The sequence below is a fragment of the Amia ocellicauda genome, chromosome 21 (assembly GCF_036373705.1).
Source record: "Amia ocellicauda isolate fAmiCal2 chromosome 21, fAmiCal2.hap1, whole genome shotgun sequence".
Lineage (NCBI taxonomy): Eukaryota > Metazoa > Chordata > Actinopteri > Amiiformes > Amiidae > Amia > Amia ocellicauda.
In genome coordinates, this window is record NC_089870.1 from 2,288,994 (window position 1) to 2,312,560 (window position 23,567).

At 39.6% G+C, this 23,567-nt stretch overlaps 1 protein-coding gene across 6 annotated transcripts in view; it reads left to right on the forward strand.

Annotated features, from left to right (window-relative positions):
- Positions 1–22,508, forward strand: part of mideasb (mitotic deacetylase associated SANT domain protein b) — a 48,747-nt gene extending 26,239 nt beyond the window's left edge. For 4 of the 6 annotated variants that reach the window (XM_066694837.1, XM_066694836.1, XM_066694835.1 and 1 more), the window contains exons 7-13: positions 483–586; positions 2,352–2,427; positions 5,968–6,056; positions 8,624–8,773; positions 9,912–10,052; positions 11,195–11,415; positions 19,641–22,508. In XM_066694837.1, the coding sequence (XP_066550934.1) occupies positions 483–586; positions 2,352–2,427; positions 5,968–6,056; positions 8,624–8,773; positions 9,912–10,052; positions 11,195–11,415; positions 19,641–19,863 (1,004 nt within the window). In that variant the 3' untranslated portion in view covers positions 19,864–22,508. Of the gene's footprint in view, positions 1–479; positions 587–2,351; positions 2,428–5,967; positions 6,057–8,623; positions 8,774–9,911; positions 10,053–11,194; positions 11,416–19,640 lie in introns of all 6 variants that reach the window. The other 2 variants (XM_066694839.1, XM_066694838.1) reach the window with 2 other exon arrangements.
- Positions 22,509–23,567: the final 1,059 nt, after the last annotated feature.

Sequence of the window (23,567 nt, forward strand, 5' to 3'; positions counted from 1 at the left end):
TGCAAACCTTTATTAATACTAGTGTGGAATTTTTCTACAATATTCACTCATGACAGTAAAATAGGGCATTCTAAGTCAATCTACTGCAGTATTTCCTCTCTCAATCAGTAGAAAATGTGGTTAACTTTTGATTTTATTTGGCTGAATATTCAATCTTTGTGTATTGTCCTTAAGTTTTGAATCTGCTCAGTTGGCAAGGAATTTAGCTGCATTTTTCAAAATTGTAGAACTGCAGCCAAAACAGTCCACCGATAATACCGTTATACCAGTTGGCCAATCAGGGCCTGATGGTAGCTTCTACTACTGAAAAGGCTCAGCGTTTGATACAAAGCTATTGTGTACTGCAGTTTAATTTCCCAAGTATAAAAAGTTTGTTAAACAGCCTTCCATCCTCTATCTGTAGCTTGGTGGTTTCACCCCAAGTGTCTGTTTTGATGCGTCCTGATGGCAGCATTGCTTTTTCCCCCCCTGTGTGTCAGCAGTGGAGAACCTCATGAATTTGGCCTGTTCCAGTGTGCTGTGCGGAGGGGGAACTAATCAAGAGCTGGCCTTGCACTGCCTGTATGAAGCCAAGGGAGACATTCTGGTGAGCGATGCATGCTGGAATTCAACCCTGTGCTGTCCAACGCAGTCCAGCAGCTTTTGTAGAACTGCAGGATGTTTTTTTGGTTTTTTTTGGCTGTTTATTTGTTTTTGTCTCGGTTAAACTAATGGTGAAAATGAGGTAGTTAAGAACCCGGGTGTAATTAAAACATGAGAAATGGTGGCCAAGACAGCCAAGGTCAGTTGTATACCAACGCTTTCACCCTTTAGCCTCAGTATCAAGAAATGTCAGTCATAATGCAGAGGAGAAGAAAATGTTTTTTCAAAGTCTGTGTTCAATAATATATATCCAAGAATGATTTAAAGTTTGTTAAAATTTATTCTACAGCCATAATGCTGATTCCCAGTATGATGCTGGGGATTAAATGTGTTAAATTTGTAGTGAAATGCATTCTCTCCAGAAATAGTAATTTTGCTTGCAACTTATGGAAGAATTTGATAACTCTATGATAAGTCTATGATTACAGATACTAAAAAAGTTCTGGTCTGTGTGCAACATAATAAGGCTTTGTTTTTGGGGAGATCCCATTGGGATGCTTCGAAGGAGGGTGCTTCAGAAATAATTGAATGGTTTTCATATATGGATGCAGATTCTGTCTCAGGTTTATAAAAAAAAAAAAAACTAACCAAAAAACTAAAACACCAGGTGCTGTGACGGCAAACTCCAACTCAAGTCTAGTTTTCAACTTAAAGCAGAGTTTGAGATTTTTTGCCCAGAGGCTGCCTTCCATTCAAATCTCGCCAAAAAGAAACCTCGAGTTGACTCCATATAATTACAGTGCTGTCGTACAGTAGAAGAGCGCAAATCAATGTTAGGCCCACCTTTTGAAAAAACGACTCTCTTCAGTCATTTAGACGTCCATTGTTAGGTTTGAAAATTCCTGAAAGATTTTAAAATCCATGTTTGTCCATTAAGTCCCTTCAATTCTAACAAGTATGGGCCTGTGAATTCAAAAGAGCTGCATCATTGTCCTCAACAGACTTGTTACTTGAAGAATTTTGTCTAGCTCCTATATGATTCATGACTTAGCAGAAATTAGCTTAGCGATGTTGCACTCTGAATTCATGTTCTCACTCTGAATCACTTGCTGTTAGGCAATCAGTTTCTTTCTACGCTGTGAGTCCACAGCACAAACCGCTCACCAAGAGTATTGTAAGGAGGACTGAGGCGACTCTCGCCAATAACACTGCAGAGTTTCCAGACATCAAGTAAACTGGAGAGATTGCTGTGTTATGGCATTGCTTTGTTTGCCCGGGGAATCCTGATAAGAGTACTTAATTACAGATTCGAACTGGTGCTGAATATGGGCTATAGGACCCGGCCTTCATGTGTTCTATAATTATTTTGTCTTTGTGCCTGTCTCTTGTATTGTACAAATATGACATGACTTATAGGCTGTGGCAATTAAATGAAATGTTAACTGCATTATTTTGCCCTGAGAATGGAGTTATGGTGTACAGGAAACAAGATATTTTATATTGGCAGACGCTATTTAAATTACTGGTTCAATTCCTCTATAATGATTACACATGCTTTTTAAAATGTATTAATGCTCAAACCCAGGAGGGTATGGATCACTGAGAGAAGTTCAAAGTATACTTTCTTCATTAAATGCTGGTCAGAGCTGGTCTTTGAAGCATTCATTACAATCCCAAGGAGTGACTTGCCTGAGTGACAGCTTCCTCATAGACTGCAGGATTCTCTTTCACTCATTGTTTCCAACCATTGTTGTTGTTTTTTTGTGTAGGGAGCCCTGGCACATTTGTTGCTGAAGAAGCCTATTTTCTCCAAGAACCACCCTCTGGGGGACTATCACTATTCAGGTACGGAAGCCAAACTCATTACTAACTCAGTCCTTTAATTTTGTTTTTGTTTTTAACATTGGTTTGCCTAAGGATTGAGTAGAAAGTAGAGACTGAAGAATAGTGCCTGGCCTCCGCCAAATAAAAAGGGTATTATGGATTTATACAATTGTGTATTGATTAATCTTACACAATACTTCTATTGTTTTTAGAAAGTTTTTTGGGATTGACCACATAAAGCACATGGCGCTACAGTCAGGATAAACCAGAAAGTCCAACTACGTTTAAACATACATCTGAAAGAATAGCTGACGCCTGTATCCATGGTGTAAATGTATCGGCTAGACCTTTCAACCTATATGAAGCACAAGGCTTGAAGTACCAGATAAGTGGTGTGTTTAACTTTGTTCCATTTTATGCTGGGAGTTGTCTAAATTGTGTTATGTCAGGTGATTTGAATATGACTGGGTTCTGTAACAGGGATGAAAACGTTCCGCTGATATTTTGGATGAAATGGAACAATCACTTTTTTGAATACAGTAGCGTGCCACCACACTCAAAAAAGGGTTAATGCGGTAATGGCAGTGCAGTGGGGAGGAGAGTAGGGAGAGGGCATAAGTGGTGAATTGAGGCAGAACGACGAATTGGTATGTGTGTTCAGTTCCTGAGACCTGTGTGTACATGCATATAGTTTATTATGAGTAAGGTGCTTTTCCTGAAAGGTTAACATGTTTCATGAAAGTTAAATCAATACCTATACATAAACCATGTGCTTGTAAATATAAATAAAAACATGATTACTGTTTGAGATAAAACATCCCCTTGTAGTTGTTTATATTGTTTATATGGATTACCTGAATATGCATTATTTGAAAGAAGGATTTTCATTCAAATCTATACACTAGTAGCTAATATGACATCATAAATTATGCAAACTTGCTGATCGTGCAGAATTATGGTTATATTATGATCTAATGATCAATATTTATCTTTTGGTCTCTTGCCTTCAAAGCTGTAATTAAAATCCTTAAACCATGTCTGTTTCTCAATTAAATCATGTTATTTGTGATGATTGATGAAACCATCTCACATTTATTCCGCTGTGCATTCATTATAAAACAAACAATTAATCTTCCTGTCGGGGAATGTAATCAGAACTCTTTTAATTGAGTAACAGTGTTGTCTGGAGACAGCTGCTTCCAGTTGTTGTTGTTGTTGTTATTAATTTCCTTACCCAGGGCAACTCATAAAATAAATACATTTCAGGAAACCATACAGAAAGAGCACAATTCTATTCTATTTTGCAGGAGCAGAAAAAATGTTCTTAGTTACATCAGTGCTACATGTAATGGAGTCAAAAAGTTACAAATTAGTTACAAAAAGTACAGTAAACCTTTAACAATCAAATTTTACTGTTATTTCCTGGGTAAATATCAGGGCTGCCTCGATTTAATCGGGTCTATTAATCAACTAAGTAAACACTGAAGACAAAGTAAAGGTTTTCTGTTTCATTTGCAAGAAATGCTTTACTTGCAAGGGCTGTGTGAGTAGTTTACAGTATCATTTGTGAGCAAAACACCTGTTTGCTGCAGCGATTTATAATTTAGTTTGCTGAATTACAATTATTTTAGTGTTTTTTTTATAATATACTGCAATAGTAGGGTACAATTGTTAAACGGCAATTTTAAAACCTGCAGACAATGCATATTTGCATAATTAAACTTAAATTAGTCACAAATGCATCTGTTGGAGCAGTTTGTCATTAGGTATGACAATTTTAGTTTTTTAATTCAGGCTTATGTGAAGTCAGTCTAGATGTTATTAGTTGGCACGATATGGTAACCCTTTACAATAGTCTGGTCTCAATTTTCCATTTAAAAAAACGAAATATGTTTTGAGAATGAGAACTACGGTTGTATAACAGTGGTTTCATTGAATGGAAAATGTAAACAAATGTCGATCCATCCATGCATTTTCAAACCCGCTAATCCTGGAGAGGGTCTAGGTGGCAGCAAACTAAGCAGGTCAATCAAACCTCCCTTTCCTCAACCACAGATTCCAACACCTGGGGGATTCCCAGGAATTCCCAAACCAGCCGGGACATATAATTCCTCCAGCAATTCCTGGGTCAGCCTTGAGCTTTCTGCTCAGAGGGCCATGCCTGGTATTGCGTCAAAGGTAGCCTCCCGGTGGGTATCCTTACCAGATGCCCCAGTGGGTGGAGATCTTGAAGCTTGAAAATTGGGAGCAGATGGGACAGATGTAGTTACTGAGTACACACTATGTAAACGCACAGTAAGTAGGGAGATTTATTGTAAAGTTGTCCAAGATGCTTTTAAAGGCAAGGTTATAGGAATAACCGAAAGTTGGCAGCTCTAATTAGTATTATCTTTGCATTGTTGCCTTTTAAATATATTTTTGGTGTACCTTAAAATTTAATGGCTTTTCTGTATGCTCCTTTTGAATAGAACAGAGGGTTAAGTAGAATCCCTTAAATCGAATTACCCTTCAAATCATTGAAGTATTGAACCGCCTAAAGCCAGCTTGAAAAGCTACCATCAAAAGTGCAGAACATATTGTGTACATTTGGACTGGCTGCATGTGGAATTTCTGATCATGAATAGAAATATATGCAGAGTTGGGGAGGGACAAATGCATATCTGATTGTAAAGAATTAGAAACGTAATCGAGGCTAGAAATGTAGATAAGGAAGTTGGGCATAGAAAGCATTTCTGTTCTACATGCTTGCTGATCACATTAGGCTTGTTGAATATTCTGCAGTACATACATCAGAAGGCAATTGTTTTCTGGACTCAGATCTTATTGGGAAAACTACCATGCCCCCCACTACCCCCCAAGAAAATCTTTCTGAACTGCATGAAAGACTTAGTTAAAGTCTGGGTATCACAATCCAGAGAAATGTTATCAGTTTTATGCAGTCAACTCCCTTCCCAACCACAATGTAGAATGGGACTTTGGCTGCATCCATTCCTTTTTCGTCAGTCTTTCAGTACAGAGCCCTGCTGTGTCCCAAAACTTCATGCCTTGGCTCAGAAAGATGTATATGCCATCATCACCGAGAACAAATGGAGCAGACGCACAAACACAGTGGTATCTTCTAGCTTGGCACCATGCGTCACACAGGGTCTGACACACACGCTCAGGCAGAAGGCTGACATTTATACCATGGTGACAATACTGCTGTGGGGTGGGGTGGGGTGAGGGGGTTAGATTGGGGAAGGAAAAAAAAATATATAATTTCACTGTTTATAGCAGGGTTGCTAATTTTAACATGGCAAAGCTCTATGGCTCTTTGTGTCACTGTGAAAGAATTGTTAATTGTTATGGCTGTGTTAAAGGCTATTGAACCCTGTTGGGATAAGGGAACAGGCTGGCAGGGGGGGCAGTTGAGCTGAATTGACATGCAGCAGTGAACACAATGACTGCATTGTGAATTCCACAGATGAGCTGAAGGTCTGTGTGGCCTGACTATGCCATGTGTTCTACTAATGGACCAGGCACACTATGTAACTCCACGATGTGTGATCCATCTCCTTGTAGGGTCAGACAAATGGACGTCCACAGAAAAGTGGTATTTCAACAAAGGAATCGCTGCATACAAGAAAGACTTCTTCATGGTGCAGAAATTGGTGAGCTGGACAGAACTTTTCACTTGCATTTAAAGAATGCATAATTGTATACAATTACCCCATCTTTTGTCATTGTTTTTGCTATGTTCTGCACCAATTCTTTCTGTATTTTGGTTACCACTTAAAATAGTGTATATATGAAAATGCATTCTATTGGCAAAAGTAATATGACAAGAAACAAATGGCCAGAAATGGAATAATGGCGTGAATATATAGATTATTGTGCCCATCAATGCATAATTACATACTTTATTGTGGACAACATTGTAGTGCCAGAATTGAGATGATGTACATATACTAACATAACACACCATGTCACAACCTAGACTTCGTCACACAGTGGGCTCAAGCCGAAAACCATTGAAAACATTTTGTCTCTGACATCATGTGCAACATGCTAGAGAAATGCAGGCAATAGGTGATTCTGTTGCATCATGATTTTATTGGGGGGGTGTTTCTCCTACAATTGCCAGTGATGTCAGAGACAGAGCAGCCTGCAGAATACAACCCCTTATGGCCAAATGCAAGCTGAGGAATGAATCACAATTTGAACTGCTTTAAAAAAACTTGTCAGGGCATGAACACTAGAAAATACTTGCAGGAACGTAGTGATGTATAAATCATTCAATCAATTTCTATTTGCTATAGCACCCTAAGTAAACAAACTGCACTTGCACAAATTCATAGACTTAGACAAAAGACAAAACAAAGACCGTACAGTGCATCCGGAAAGTATTCACAGCGCTTCACTTTTTCCACATTTTGTTATTTTACAGCCTTATTCCAAAATGGATTAAATTAATTATTTTCCTCAAAATTCTACAAACAATACCCCATAATGACAACGTGAAAGAAGTTTGTTTGAAATCTATGCAAATTTATTAAAAAAAAAAAAAAAAAGCATATGTACATAAGTATTCACAGCCTTTGCCATGACACTCAAAATTGAGCTCAGGTGCATCCTGTTTCCACTGGTCATCCTTGAGCTGTTTCTACAACTTGATTGGAGTCCACCTGTGGTAAATTCAGTTGATTGGACATGATTTGGAAAGGCACACACCTGTCTATATAAGGTCCCACAGTTAACAGTGCATGTCAGAGCACAAACCAAGCCATGAAGTCCAAGGAATTGTCTGTAGACCCATGAAGTCCAAGGAATTGTCTGTAGACTGCCAAGACAGGATTGTATCGAGGCACAGATCTGGATAAGGGTATTGAAAAATGTCTACAGCATTGAAGGTCCCAATGAGCACAGTGGCCTCCATCATCCGTAAATGGAAGAAGTTTGGAACCACCAGGACTCTTCCTAGAGCTGGCCGCCCAGCCAAACTGAGCGATCGGGGGAGAAGGGCCTTAGTCAGGGAGGTGACCAAGAATCCGATGGTCACTCTGACAGAGCTCCAGCGTGTCTCTGTGGATAGAGGCGAACCTTCCAGAAGAACAACCATCTCTGCAGCACTCCACCAATCAGGCCTGTATGGTAGAGTGGCCAGACGGAAGCCACTCCTCAGTAAAAGGCACACGACAGCCCGCCTGGAGTTTGCCAAAAGGCACCTGAAGGACTCTCAGACCATGAGAAACAAAGATTGAACTCTTTGGCCTGAATGGCAAGCATCATGTCTGGAGGAAACCAGGCACCGCTCATCACCTGGCCAATACCATCCCTACAGTGAAGCATGGTGGTGGAAGCATCATGCTGTGGGGATGTTTTTCAGCGGCAGGAACTAGGAGACTAGTCAGGATCGAGGGAAAGATGAAAGCAGCAATGTACAGAGACATCCTTGATGAAAACCTGCTCCAGAGCGCTCTGGACCTCAGACTGGGGCGAAGGTTCATCTTCCAACAGGACAACGACCCTTAGCACACAGCCAAGATAACAAAGGAGTGGCTACAGGACAACTCTGTTAATGTCCTTGAGGGGCCCAGCCAGAGCCCAGACTTGAACCTGACAGAACATCTCTGGAGAGATCTGAAAATGGCTGTGCACCGACACTCCCCATGCAACCTGATGGCGCTTGAGAGGTCCTGCAAAGAAGAATGGGAGAAACTGCCCAAAAATAGGTGTTCCAAGCTTTGTATCATCATACTCCAAAAGACCTGAGGCTGTAATTGGTGCCAAAGGTGCTTCAACAAAGTATTGAGCAAAGGCTGTGAATACTTACGTACATGTGCTTTTTTTGTTTTTTATTTTTAATACATTTGCAAAGATTTCAAACAAACTTCTTTCACGTTGTCATTATGGGTTATTGTTTGTAGAATTTTGAGGAAAATAATTAATGTAATCAATTTTGGATTAAGGCTGTAACATAACAAAATGTGGAAAAAGTGAAGTGCTGTGAATACTTTCCAGATGCACTGTATAAGTCACTATGACCTGTGAAGTCAATACACCCATTAGGGACAGATTGTATAGATGTTCATGGTTATACTGACTTGCTTTTGAGCAGTATTAAAAAAAAGAAATAAAACACATTTTGGATCAGATGCATCGAGCATCTGCACCAATTTAAAAGCTTCTAAGTGGAATCTTCATTTGGCAGTAATAGAATGTATTTTTCCTTGCTCAGGTGAGGACGAAGACTGTGGCACAGTGTGTGGAGTTTTACTACACCTATAAGAAGCAGGTGAAGATCGGTCGCAATGGCACACTCCTGTATGGGGACACGGAGCCTCAGGAGGGCAGGGGCCTGCACGACGAGGTGGAGGTGAACGTGAAGGTTAGTCTGCACTCTAGTTTCAGCATGACGAGTAATGTGGCCACATACGCCATCAATAATGCTGTCAACAGCGCATTTTAAGCTATCAACTGTAAAAGAAATGACTTTTAAATAGTTTCAGGTCATAACTTCAGATGAGACTAAAAGTCCACATTTAGCCAGTATGCAAAAGGTAACAAATACATGTCAGTACTGCAGTTGAAATGAAAACAAGACACTGTGGCCCACCAAGAATTGAGCTGGACACCTCAGGTTCATATGTTAATATATGCTAATTAAAGAAATTGAAAAGGTTATAAGGGTAAAGACTTGTCGTTTTCATGGACAATTGTGGTGGAAAACCCTGAAAAAAACCTTCTTATGCAGCTTCAATACAAATATATGGGCCTGCCAGATTGCAGTGAACACTTTGAGGTGTTTTCCACAAATACCAACCACTGCCTTAAACATGTTCAGAAAACTTTCTGCATTTAGAAGACCAGGGAACCAAACGAAACAAAACATTTTGATGCCAGTTTTTGTTAGATATTTGTTAGTATATTTTTGGGCAAATGTTACTTGCTTTCTACAATTTTTTTAAATGCAGAAATAAATTATTCGATACCACTTAAAAAGTGTGTGGTCTGCTGTTTGTTGCTTTATAGACATTGTGACAATGCACCCATTTCATTTCCTGAGTCAGCGTCTGCAGTGTCTAAATGCACAAGAACAGGCACCCAGATACTGCTGTGCTTGCTTCTGATTCTGCTCGGTGTTGTTGCAGCAACCCTCACTCTTTGCAGTATAGGGAAGTACCATCACTGTGTCACCCTTCTATGCAGTGAGCTCTGTTACATATGTTACAGCTGTGCAAGTTTTAAAAAGATGCAAAAATTATAATTGTATGTTGTCAGTCTTGGTCCCTCTAGTGCTATGGATGGGATACCAGGTCATCCCTCTGGAGGCTGGTCTCCTACCTAGTCAACACTTGTAATCAAGTGCAGACCAGTGTAAAGGACCTGCTGGATAGGAGAATAACTGTTACTACTTTGTCCTCCTTTATGCTGCAGAACTAGATGTCAGTTGGATTATGTGTTTTGTACAGCTGTGTAAATTTGATATGATTTGTAAAAGCTTCCTCATGGTGTGCATCCTACAGAGCTCCCAGCGGTTTGAACCGGACAACCGGGATACCCCTCACGAACAGGAACAGAACGATAGGAAGTGGGAGGAGCCAGCTGACAGGAAGCGGGGCCCCAGTCCTCCAAAGGTGAAGCAGACAATGGAGGCCTGTGAGAATGTGAGTGAGAGTTCAGGTGCTGGAGGGCAGGGATCACAGAGAGCCTACTATGAAAAGCAACCAATACCATGACAATGTTGCTAAAAATAATTTAATCATTAACAAATGGTGAAAGAAAAGTGCTTTTGTTCATGCCTGAATACTGAGCAGTAAAACAAAACATTCGTGCTTAATACATTTATGCTGTCAGTACTTTACAGGTTGTGATATATGTTGTACTCCTATTTCCAGGTGTGATCCCTGTGTCTCCAGGTGTTCATTACAGTCCAGTTCTGAGCTAGTTACCTGAACAATCTCCACCCATTTAAGAGCTGAATATGACTGATAAGATTGAAATAAGGAATGAAAGGTTCAATGAAGAGTTCAGTTGGAATGAACACTAGCAGATACAGAGCTCCTCCTTTTATTGTCTGTCAGTGATTAAAAATGCTGACATCCATATGAGTGGATTCCGTGGGAAATACGAAACGATTATCTAAACTAGATAAAACACTTCACAGTCCTTTAATCTGAAATCTCTGTTGTATAAATCACACAGTCTCAGTTCACTAAGGTTATTTGCCAGACATGGGAAGACTGTTCTGCATCTTTTGATATTCTTCGATTACAAAAGCCTGCAAGCACTTGTATGTTAAATTATTTGGTCAGCACCTGAATTTGCCACTTGGCCATTGTGGTAATTTCAACCTGAAAACATTTCATGGTGTTGGCTATTGTATACACAAGGATACTGCCCTCTGGTGCTGGCTGTTCAGAACTGCAGTAGGTAGAGCAGTCAAAAGTGTGGTAGAATGTGTAGGTTGAAGATGGTCTTTTTGCAGTGATCGCAAGGTGCTCACAATGTTACACCTGCACTTCTAAAGTACAATTCTTTGCTGAGTTCACGTTAACATGGCCTATCCTTAGTTATATATAATTTACCTTGTTTGTTTCATGGACTTCAGCTGCATGCAATATTCAGTGATGTGCACACACATGACCCTTCTGCTTTCTTGGAACTCGATCTTTGTGAAGTCCAGAGTCACATCCGGCACTCCCTGATTTTAGGAGACCACAAGATCTTTTACTTGGATACAATTTGAGTAAGTGTTCTCCCCTGACCTCCCTGTGTGTCTGACTGTTTTGTGTATTGCACATTTCAGTCTAGTGAAATGCTGGTGTTGAGGAGTCAAGAGCTGCGACCCGAGGAGAAGAAGAGAGAGATGCCCTCAAGAGTGAGGCAGCCGCCTCAGCCACCCCCACCCCCTCAGCCACCTAAACCCCGCCAGGAACCACCCACAAGCGACAAGAAGAAGCCAGTCCCGCCCACTGTCAACAAAGGCCAAGAACAAGATAATATCTTCCCCTGTAAAAAATGTGGCAGGTAAGCGTCTCATCTACAAATACCCAGAGTCCCCATTCTCTGAGAGTTAGCCTTCTGTTTCGTCACACAGTTTCCCTCATGTCTAGTTAATATCAGTTGTTAATGGGTAGAGCAGATAAAATGTTTCAGTCCAAAAATGCAAATTAAATTATCGGAACAAAGCTTGCACTTTTTGATATGTTGATTTACTCACAGATGTAAGTTCGATGTTGTTTTCAATGCAGGTACCAGATTGATTTATATCTGCTCTCCACTATTTTTTATTCAATTTTTTTTCTGTTTTTAATCATTAAAATGGATATCTCATCCAGGGTTCCCACGGTCATGGAAAAACCTGGAAATCTATAATATCAATTTCATAACTCTGAGATGATGAGGGTCGAAATCCACTTTTCTGTGTTCATTTGACATGGAAAGACCCACTTACTGTACTTTTGAAGTAATTTGGTAGGGTGGAGGTGGAGAGATTTAGTATTGGCATCAGTTCAATAACATGCACCTTACATAGAACTATTTACATAGACCTTTAGTAATGGCATCAGTTAATCGGCCTACAAATATGATGATTATGCACATTATTAATGCTATTTTTGAGCATTGACTGAATATCTCAAACAGGAAACTATCTTGCCATATAGAAAATGTTTAGTGTGAACTTTAAGTTTTTTCCTGGAAAATAATGGAAATTATCCTGGAATCCTGTGGAACTCATTGGTGTAGAAATGGGCACTTTTCACATGAACAGTGTTAAATGTTGGAATTCTGCCTTTTGCCTATTCCAGAACAACTTTTAAGTTAATAAGACTTGGACCTGTATGTATTTAGATGTATTGTATACATTCTGACAGAATATCATTTAAACTCAAATGTTCAGGACTGGAGCTCTATAGCTATAAGAAATATGTGGCAGATGCTGACTAAATCAATGGCATTGTGCAACAGAAATCTGACTTACTAAACAAAGTGCAACATATATAGAAGTTTCAGTTTGCTCTGATCATTAAATTAAGTCAACCGCACCAGTCAGGCTCTTGTGTAGGAAAAAGAGGTTAGACCTCACGTGCTTTAGAATATAACGGAGGAAGCAATTGGAAGTAGTGCTGGGTGATGCGACTTAAAAATAATCTCGGTATTTTAGAAGTTTTGGCGATACACGATATATATCTATATTTCTTTGTTTTTCTCCAATCAAGCTATAAAATATGACCAAAGACATTCAAACAACGTCTGTCTTTAATCATTAAATATACAAAACTAACAAATATCACATGCAGGCTATCATGGTAAATATGATTTTTGTTTTACCTGACTTACATTACATACCTGAGTAGGTCTATATTAAATTAAATAAATAAATAACAAGACAAAAATGCCTATTATGCCTGTATAAACAATGTGCAAAATAACAAATACTGGCTGTCAAACTACATTTTGACGAAAAAGCGTGGAATACACTCAAGCCTGCTGAATAGACTTCATGAAGCATGCAGAATGCAACCCATTACATCACGTGTTGAGTGATTACCATTACTTGTGTTGTTGTTGTTATGGGATATATATATATATATACACACACACACTTATTTACTGTCACATCACAATAACACAAGTGATAGTAATCACGCAACACATGCACTGTAAAATGGTATAGATTCAGGTAGATTTAGCACAGCCGGGATTATAGAGGCACATTTAACATCTGCTAGACAGGGACATTTCTTATCTGACTGTCACGTCTCGATTCTGCTTACCATACAGCATTGTATAATGTGACAATGCAAAATAGTTATTAGGAGTTTTCTCCCGTGAGAGTGGGGGGGTGGGGTTTTCTCGTTTTTTTTCACGCATATACATGTTTGGCCAGGGGTCCCGCTTCCCAGCTAACACACAGCATTGCTACAACATTGTGGCAACATTGTGTGTTAGTAGGGTTATCTTGAATAGTGCTGCGGGAAACTGTATATACACACACACATACACACACACACTCACCTAAAGGATTATTAGGAACACCTGTTCAATTCTCATTAATGCAATTATCTAACCAACCAATCACATGGCAGTTGCTTCAATGCATTTAGGGGTGTGGTCCTGGTCAAGACAATCTCCTGAACTCCAAACTGAATGTCTGAATGGGAAAGAAAGGTGATTTAAGCAATTTTGAGCGTGGCATGGTTGTTGGTGCCAGACGGGCCGGTCTGAGTATTTCACAATCTGCTCAGTTACTGGGATTTTCACGCACAACCATTTCTAGGGTTTACAAAGAATGGTGTGAAAAGGGAAAAACATCCAGTATGCGGCAGTCCTGTGGGCGAAAATGCCTTGTTGATGCTGGAGGTCAGAGGAGAATGGGCCGACTGATTCAAGCTGATAGAAGAGCAACTTTGACTGAAATAACCACTCGTTACAACCGAGGTATGCAGCAAAGCATTTGTGAAGCCACAACACGTACAACCTTGAGGCGGATGGGCTACAACAGCAGAAGACCCCACCGGGTACCACTCATCTCCACTACAAATAGGAAAAAGAGGCTACAATTTGCACAAGCTCACCAAAATTGGACAGTTGAAGACTGGAAAAATGTTGCCTGGTCTGATGAGTCTCGATTTCTGTTGAGACATTCAGATGGTAGAGTCAGAATTTGGCGTAAACAGAATGAGAACATGGATCCATCATGCCTTGTTACCACTGTGCAGGCTGGTGGTGGTGGTGTAATGGTGTGGGGGATGTTTTCTTGGCACACTTTAGGCCCCTTAGTGCCAATTGGGCATCGTTTAAATGCCACGGCCTACCTGAGCATTGTTTCTGACCATGTCCATCCCTTTATGACCACCATGTACCCATCCTCTGATGGCTACGTCCAGCAGGATAATGCACCATGTCACAAAGGTCGAATCATTTCAAATTGGTTTCTTGAACATGACAATGAGTTCACTGTACTAAACTGGTCCCCACAGTCACCAGATCTCAACCCAATAGAGCATCTTTGGGATGTGGTGGAACGGGAGCTTCGTGCCCTGGATGTGCATCCCACAAATCTCCATCAACTGCAAGATGCTATCCTATCAATATGGGCCAACATTTCTAAAGAATGCTTTCAGCACCTAGTTGAATCAATGCCACGTAGAATTAAGGCAGTTCTGAAGGCGAAAGGGGGTCAAACACAGTATTAGTATGTTGTTCCTAATAATCCTTTAGGTGAGTATATATATGTGTATATATGTATGTATATATGTGTGTGTATATATATATATATATATATATATATATATATATATATATATATATATATATTATATATAATCTCCACATTCACTTCTGTTCTTGGTGTGTAATTCAAACATTTAATAACTATTATTTCATTCATTTCCATTGCTTTAAAAAAATCTAAATGTAGCGAGTGTAACATTCAAGATCGTAATTTCATGTACCCCTCTGTTTGTAAAATAAACATGCAACTTTATAAGCAGTTGCATCTCCTGATTAAGGACCTCAGAACTACTCATTTACTAACATCAACACAAATTATTCGATAGTAACACACCACGACACACATTTACATCCTCCTCTTCATTCCTTCTCCTTTATTTACTTTTAGAAATGAAGTAGGCGATTGGCCAAATAAAAAATTACTGATAAGTGTCTCCTGCAAGTGATTGGCCACAAAGATTGACAAGCATTTCCTGCAAAGTGATTGGCTGCATAAAACAAATTTACTCCTCCCACATCCCATGGTTTCCGGGTCTGCATCTATACATAAATTTGCATAAAAATTACAAAAACTACTCATGATATAAGCATTTTGAATTTCGCCCAAAATAAAACCTTGAGTATATCGCAAAAACTTGATATATCACCCAGCCCTAATTGGAAGTGTTCTGTATTTACTGCAGATGTGATCGTGAAAGAAGTTTGTTTGAAATCTTTGCAAATGTATTAAAAATAAAAAACAAAAAAAGCACATGTACGTAAGTATTCACAGCCTTTGCTCAATACTTTGTTGAAGCACCTTTGGCACCAATTACAGCCTCAGGTCTTTTGGAGTATGATGATACAAAGCTTGGAACACCTATTTTTGGGCAGTTTCTCCCATTCTTCTTTGCAGGACCTCTCAAGTGCCATCAGGTTGCATGGGGAGTGTCGGTGCACAGCCATTTTCAGATCTCTCCAGAGATGTTCTGTCAGGTTCAAGTCTGGGCTCTGGCTGGGCCCCTCAAGGACATTAACAGAGTTGTCCTGTAGCCACTCCTTTGTTATCTTGGCTGTGTGCTAAGGGTCGTTGTCCTGTTGGAAGATGAACCTTCGCCCCAGTCTGAGGTCCAGAGCGCTCTGGAGCAGGTTTTCATCAAGGATGTCTCTGTACATTGCTGCTTTCATCTTTCCCTCGATCCTGACTTGTCTCCTAGTTCCTGCCGCTGAAAAACATCCCCACAGCATGATGCTTCCACCACCATGCTTCACTGTAGGGATGGTATTGGCCAGGTGATGAGCGGTGCCTGGTTTCCTCCAGACATGATGCTTGCCATTCAGGCCAAAGAGTTCAGTCTTTGATTCTCATGGTCCGAGAGTCCTTCAGGTGCCTTTTGGCAAACTCCAGGCGGGCTGTCATGTGCCTTTTACTGAGGAGTGGCTTCCGTCTGGCCACTCTACCATACAGGCCTGATTGGTGGAGTGCTGCAGAGATGGTTGTTCTTCTGGAAGGTTCGCCTCTATCCACAGAGACACGCTGGAGCTCTGTCAGAGTGACCATCGGATTCTTGGTCACCTCCCTGACTAAGGCCCTTCTCCCCCGATCGCTCAGTTTGGCTGGGCGGCCAGCTCTAGGAAGAGTCCTGGTGGTTCCAAACTTCTTCCATTTACGGATGATGGAGGCCACTGTGCTCATTGGGACCTTCAATGCTGTAGACATTTTTCAATACCCTTATCCAGATCTGTGCCTCGATACAATCCTGTCTTGGCAGTCTACAGACAATTCCTTGGACTTCATGGGTCTACAGACAATTCCTTGGACTTCATGGCTTGGTTTGTGCTCTGACATGCACTGTTAACTGTGGGACCTTATATAGACAGGTGTGTGCCTTTCCAAATCATGTCCAATCAACTGAATTTACCACAGGTGGACTCCAATCAAGTTGTAGAAACAGCTCAAGGATGACCAGTGGAAACAGGATGCACCTGAGCTCAATTTTGAGTGTCATGGCAAAGGCTGTGAATACTTATGTACATATGCTTTTTGTTTTTTATTTTTAATAAATTTGCATAGATTTCAAACAAACTTCTTTCACGTTGTCATTATGGGGTATTGTTTGTAGAATTTTGAGGAAAATAATTAATTTAATCCATTTTGGAATAAGGCTGTAAAATAACAAAATGTGGAAAAAGTGAAGCGCTGTGAATACTTTCCGCATGCACTGTAAATTAGTATTAGATCAGCAGGAGAAAAAGAAGTGCATTCCTTTAAAAATGTCAGTTACTTTTCTGATGTATAATTATCAAAAGACCCTGAATCAGGCTGCATAGTGATTTAAAAAAGCAGTTGTCTTTTTATCCATTGTTAATATTGTTATAAAGCACTGCCTAATGCCGCATAATAGGACACTTCCTTTGCTAAAGTTAAAGTGTTTGTGTTCCCCTTTATCAGAGGGAAGAGAACATTGTAAGAATAGAGCACGACGTGTTGAGTGTTTGGTGTTCCAGCACTGGGCACCAAACCTGTTATTAACATCAGTTTCCTAGCAACCCAAACACATAAGAAGGAAACCGGATGGCATGTCAGCACAGCCACTTTGCTGGCTATATTAATTGAAAGAAACGTAATGAAACTGTGAAAGCTGAGAGGGATCAATTTTTAAAGTAACGTGGCTCCTCAACTAGACGGTATTTTTTCTACATCCTGACACTTTCAGGCTACAGTTTCCAGCAGCTAGTTCAGTTTTGTTCAGATTTCAAACCGATTAAACTGACTCATTTTAATTGCTTAGGTTTAAAGAAGTCTGATTCCTCCCTTTGCTGTCAAAGTTCATTACACAAAAGTTATGACTGCACTGTCTGCAATACAAGCTCAGCAGAGCTTGGAGACCCATAACTTCTCAAACGGTTAAAGGAAAAGTATAAGTAGTACAAGGCAGTTATTTTAAGCAGAGTGAAGAGGAGGAGGAAGTGCAATGTCACAGTGACAGTATTCGGTCTAAACCTCCCCAAAGGTAAAATGTTTTCTTAGGGGAGGGGGGGGGAAGGTTAGTCTTTTTAAAATGTATTTTTTTCAAAAGTAAAAAAGAAAAAAAAAGTATGCCCTGGTTCAACCAATGCTGCAAGCTTCATTTTTGGTTGATGTCTGTCTGTTACATAAGCAGTGAACATAAATTAAATAAACTCTTATTAATGGTCATATATAAGAAGGCTTATTGGAATATTTTCTCACTAGTGATTTGACCCTTTGCTTTGACCTCTTACCATCTAGTTCTGAATGCCCTTTCCTGCTTTGATCTGATGCCATCCTAACCACTCCATCTGATAATACTAGTAATGACTGAGTGCAAGTCCAAACGAAAAAACAAAACAATATGGAAGGGTTACTAATGCAGCCAAATGAACAAACTTCTACTTATTGTATTGTCATAGCAGGGCAATGGGGGAATCTGTGGGACTTTGTGTTGGACTTGGGGGAGGGGAGGGGGGGGGGACTCCAATCAGGCCACTCCGAGTGCTCCGTAATGAAAAGCAACCCAGCCGGCACAGTTAGTTGGAATAACATTACATAGACGTCAGATTTTGGTCATATGATGGTTGTATATGAAAGTTGGATTGACATTAGAATAATGTCGTTGTTACAATGTTAGAATCTGACGTCATTCCAACTTTCACATACAACCATTATATGACCACAATCTGACGTCAGATTCTGACTTCTGTATAAGATTATATCAATCATATCAATGTTGCAAGTCTGACTTTAAGTTCCTAAATTAAACCATGCTATTAGCACACCACTTGAAGGATTTATTTAATACAATTTTGCATTAACCGTAAAATTAGCAATAAAAACAAAATAAAAACATGTCATGTAGCTAGGCCACTGGTTCTCAACCCTGATCCTGGAGGACCCCCTACCTATTCTGTTTCTTGTTCCAGTTGAGCTCTCAATTACTTAATTGAACTAATAATTTGCGTGATCCGAGCCTTCCAATCATTTTAAAGGGGGGTGTTCAAGTTAAGCATAAAATGTTCCAATTCAAGTTTCTTGTATGATAAGATACAGGCCTAAGATTTCGGTTTGCTTGTTCATGAACAAAACTTCTGTTTCTAAGGAATACGACTGTGTCTTGTTCCTCATTGCTGCTACTGACTTCAGCAAACGCTCTGACTTCAGCGTTATGCAACTGGCTACTAGTTGGTTGTCCCATTTATAAAAGTGATACATAAATGCATAGAAAAAAACAAATCCTTTTATTAATATTAGATTATTTTTTTTAAACGGACAATTTTATTATATTCTTCACCTTTTGGAGAAAAATATTGTCCACCAGACAATGTGAAACTGGAGGTTTTCAACACAACAAATACAATACACTACAATTGTATCTCAGTCAGGATTACAATATGCATGCTGTGAGTATTGTTACTGTTAAGAACCTAAGAAAATCTGCGCAGAAGAACCCAACCTAACCATGCATATTCCGAAAATAACGTGAGCAGTGCTCAATTACTTGCGGGCAGTGCCATCACTACCACATATACTGACTGGTTTTGTAAAGTGCCAATCAGTTTAGAGCCCCCTGCAGGTAGCCAAAAAAAAAAAAAAAAAAAAAAACGCAGATAAGTCGCTCACTTGGCGTGCCAATGTATACGGCTCTGCGTGCCATTCTGGGTACGCGTTCCACAGGTTTTTTTTTAATGTACTTTAGCATTATAATCCTCAAACTGAATGCGTCATGAAATGTGATTCATGCATTCAAATGATGTATCTATTGTATGTGCACATATTCTTTAATGTTGCGACCTGCTTTGGAAAGGTGTTCCACTATATACAGTTAAGATTGATTTGATGATTGATCTTGAATTAAAGATTCTCATTGTCCAAAATAAAAAGGGACATATTGTGAAACTAAAAAGTGAAGTATTCCTTTTGGAAGGCTCTGCTGTTGGGATAGACGGAGTGAGCTTTGAGAGTCAGTTGCTGCAGGGTGTTTGTGTGCATGACGCCTGGATTTGTACTCTCTCCGCAGGGTGTTCTACAAGGTGAAGAGCCGCAGCGCCCACATGAAGAGTCACGCCGAGCAAGAGAAAAAGGCAGCCGCACTCCGGCAGAAGGAGGCGGAGGAGAAGGCAGCGGAGGAGGCGGCGGCGGTGGCAGCTGCGGCTCGACAGAACGGTGCACAGGAGCAGGACAGCAGCAGCGAGGTCTCCTCTGAAGAGGGAGAAGACGAGGATGATGTAGATTGGCACTGAGACTCCCAGGGAGGCGGGGGAATGAAGGCGTGGCTTCCATGCGGAGAATCTGCCTCTCTTACATAGCACACAGAAAAGAATACCTGCCTCCTGTTGCTTCTACTTTCAGTGCTGACTCTTCCAGAAGCTTTATTTATTTATCTTTCTGTGGAACTTTCCCAACACAGGTGTTCAGGGGATTTAAAAAAATATATATATATATAAGCCCTCCAGCCCTGCTCTTCTCCAAACTTACTGCTGGAAGATAAAGGTTTCAGGACAGCATTTTTGCTGTGCAGTTTAAAAACCAAACAAATCACACATACAAACCCCTTCCCCCACCAGTGTTTTCCCATAGGGCTTGGTACAGTTGCACCCTTTTCCTGAGACTTTGAAGCCAGAGATAACAAGCCCTTCACTCCACTGAGCACTTTGACACGGTCTGCTCGTCAACACAGAATTAATGGTTTACTCCAACGAGATCTTCAGAGCTGGACCCTCCTTCTGAGGAGATGTGACAAACCCATTGGCGGAAAAATCACTAGACTACACAGTGTAACTCGTTGACTATCGAGCTGCTTTTTTTTCCCCCCCCCCGTTTAAATGCAAAGCAACAACGACAACAAAAAATTGAGTGAATGGGAAAAGCAATGTGGCCATTCTACAGGAAGACTGCCAAAAATAACTGTTCAACAAATAATAAAAAAAAGTATGTATTTGGTGTTCTGAAAAAGTGCCATGCTTTTCTTTTAATTTAATTTCACTGTCGATGCCTTGGATGTTTTTACTGCTTTTTATCTATATAAGACAATCAATTTTTGAATGCTCTTTTATATCCAAGAATATTGTTGTTGTTGTTGTTGTTGTTATTATTATTATTGTTATTATTTTTGTTATTCTATTATCATTGTTATTTTGTGAAATTTGTTTTAACAGTTTTTTCTCATCAGGCAGTTTTTTTTCCTTTTAAAGAAAACAGGTTTGAAAATTTAATTTGGAAACAAACACAACTGAATCAAACTCATTCAGTGCAATATAACTTTTGTGTGTCCTTTTTACAAATCTTTGTGTTTTTTTTTTTGTTTTTTTTTGTTACTATTTTCATTATTATTTGTAATTCATAAGGATTCATGCCATCACCATCTTTCCAATGTGATATCTAGGGAATGGTGAGATTTTAAGTTTTCCCTTGTTTTATAAAACCAATTAAAATGTGAATTAGAAACGGAACCCTTTCTGTTCCTGATATGATTGCTGTACCAAAACGGTTCATTAAAAATCAAACCCATGCACTATATTTTACTTATTTCCCAGTAGACAACATATCTGTGTTTCCTCTAATTAAATGGCAAAGTATATGTAGGTTCCTTCTATAGGCCCACCCTTAATCTTGGTGCTCTTTTAGGCACTGAAATATTGATTTTTCAGCTGATTTGTGGGTGTTATTATATGAGTCTGCCTCTTTGCAAATGAGTCTTTTGAACAAGATGTCTGCAAACTGGTCTTCCTGTGAACGTAGGTGGCCAACCGAAAGCAATGTCGGTATTGATGTACAAGCTTTCAGCGGGCACTTGGTGTATGTTAGCGTGTACATGATTATGGTATTGCTTGTAATTTTATGTCTATTTAAATTAAATAACGACATGGCATATTGTATTTTATGAAAAGTTACAGATTTAATTTATTCTTAAATGGGAATGCAGTGGTTTAAAAAAAAAAAAAAAAAAAAGTAAGTCACAGTGCCATGCACACACTTCCACAAACGCCACCCTCAAAAAAACCTAGTATCTTCAAATTTGTGTTTGTTTTCTGCACTCTGATTCTGAATGCTATCCCACCACAAATGAATACACCTCAATCCCCTGAGCTTCACTTTTGTACGGAATTATGTAATGGCATTTTGGCCTGTGCATGCTCCTTCAGTCTCGGGACCTGTACTAGGCCTTTACCAGCCAGTTCCTCCTCTTCAGCCCGCGGCTCCTATGTGCTTGTTTCCATGGGTACTCAAACAGGAGCCCCCTGCAGTCTGCACTGTTTGTTTATCATGCTGGGGAATTAAGGTCAGTCGCAGTAGGTGAGGGCTTGAATCCAAATGCAACAGTATAAAGTATTGTCTGTCTTGCTGCAGTGTCTATGCACAGTGTGTGTCTGTCTCTTTACCCCGATGCTGCCCAACCTCTTCCAACAAATTCAGAGCCACTTGAGAAAAAGAAACTGCCTGACTTTTTTTTTTTTTTTTTTTAATATTTTATTCTTGTTTTTTGATATTTAGTTTTTGTTCTGTTTTAATCTCTAATGATATTGAACAATTCGAAACGCCCGAAGGCGTGTTGTGATGAAATTGTTGGACTGTAGCGTAGTTGTTTTTATTTAAGAGAGAAGAAAAACGAATAATGCAATGAACGCTAAGCTGAGAACGCTAAAAGCTTTCATTCTGTACAGTAGTTTAAGGATTTGAGAGTCAAAGGTTTATATAAATATATATATATAAAATATATTCACATTTTCTATATTATTTTGATAAGGAACAAAGATGTACACTAATGTTAATGAATTTCTCAAGTGCATTTACTACAGTGTAACTTATGTTTGAATTATTTGATTTCTTTCACTTGTGTTTTGAAAAACACAAAACCAACACACTTTTATTAAAATTCTTGAAATTCTTAAGCTGTGTTGCTTTTCTGTTCAGCCATTTCACGCAAGAGGTTTTCGTCAGTGATCATTTCAGTGGTTGTTGAACAGCCATTAAAATGAACTGAAGCAACCTTTAACATTGATGGTAATGCACATCCCAGCCACACTCAAACCAGTGCCCACAAAGTGTTACAATTGTTCAGTTTTTGTATAGTACCTTCACGATCATTTGCACCAGGACCTGTATGAGTACCAGGCCAAGCTATCCAAACATTTGTTTGTGTGCATCGTGTGTGCTTTGTGTTGCATCACTGTTGTGTTCAATCTGCCCCTAATATTTTACAGGGCTCTGTACTTGATTTGCAGCAAATTTATATCTGGGACTGAATTGTCCTGGAGAGGTTAGCATCTCAATCTTATTTCAAGTATTTCTTGTTAACATCTTATGGAAAGTAACTAGAGACACCCATCCACTTTCCCGTGAAGCTTGTGTGGTCGGCGGCTCCTCGGATTTGAACAGCTGTGACTCCCGTTGCCCACAACCTCACCAGCAGAGCAACAAACCAAGTACACCAAAAGATTGGTTCACAAGCTCAGGGGGTGAATGCTCTATCAAGGCAAGAGGGAATGGTGTTGCTGTAACATCCTCATTTACACTGTCAGTCCTGTTATACTTAAAATCATCCAATTTAATCTTTAGTTAATAGTGCCCTTTGCTAAACATTGCCACTAAGCACTTCACATAGTCGAATGTTAGTGATAAAGCACATTAGAATATAAACATTTATTCCAGCAGGAGAGATTAATAAAAAGTCAGAGGGTGGGTGGACTTTTGCAGACCATATTGCATCAGAATGGCAGAGATTGAAGATCCTATAGATATATGTATATTAATTATTTTTTATTAATTAATGTATTTATTAATCACATTTGTGCCATAAAGCCAGGGAAAATGTGCTTGGCCAGTTGTGGCTGTTGTTGGGCTGTGGTCTGCTTAATTTCCATTTGTTTTCATTGCAACAAATGCATATCCAACAAAATCAAAGCTCTGCAGTCAACTAGAAAGGTAGGACCCACAGTACGACCCA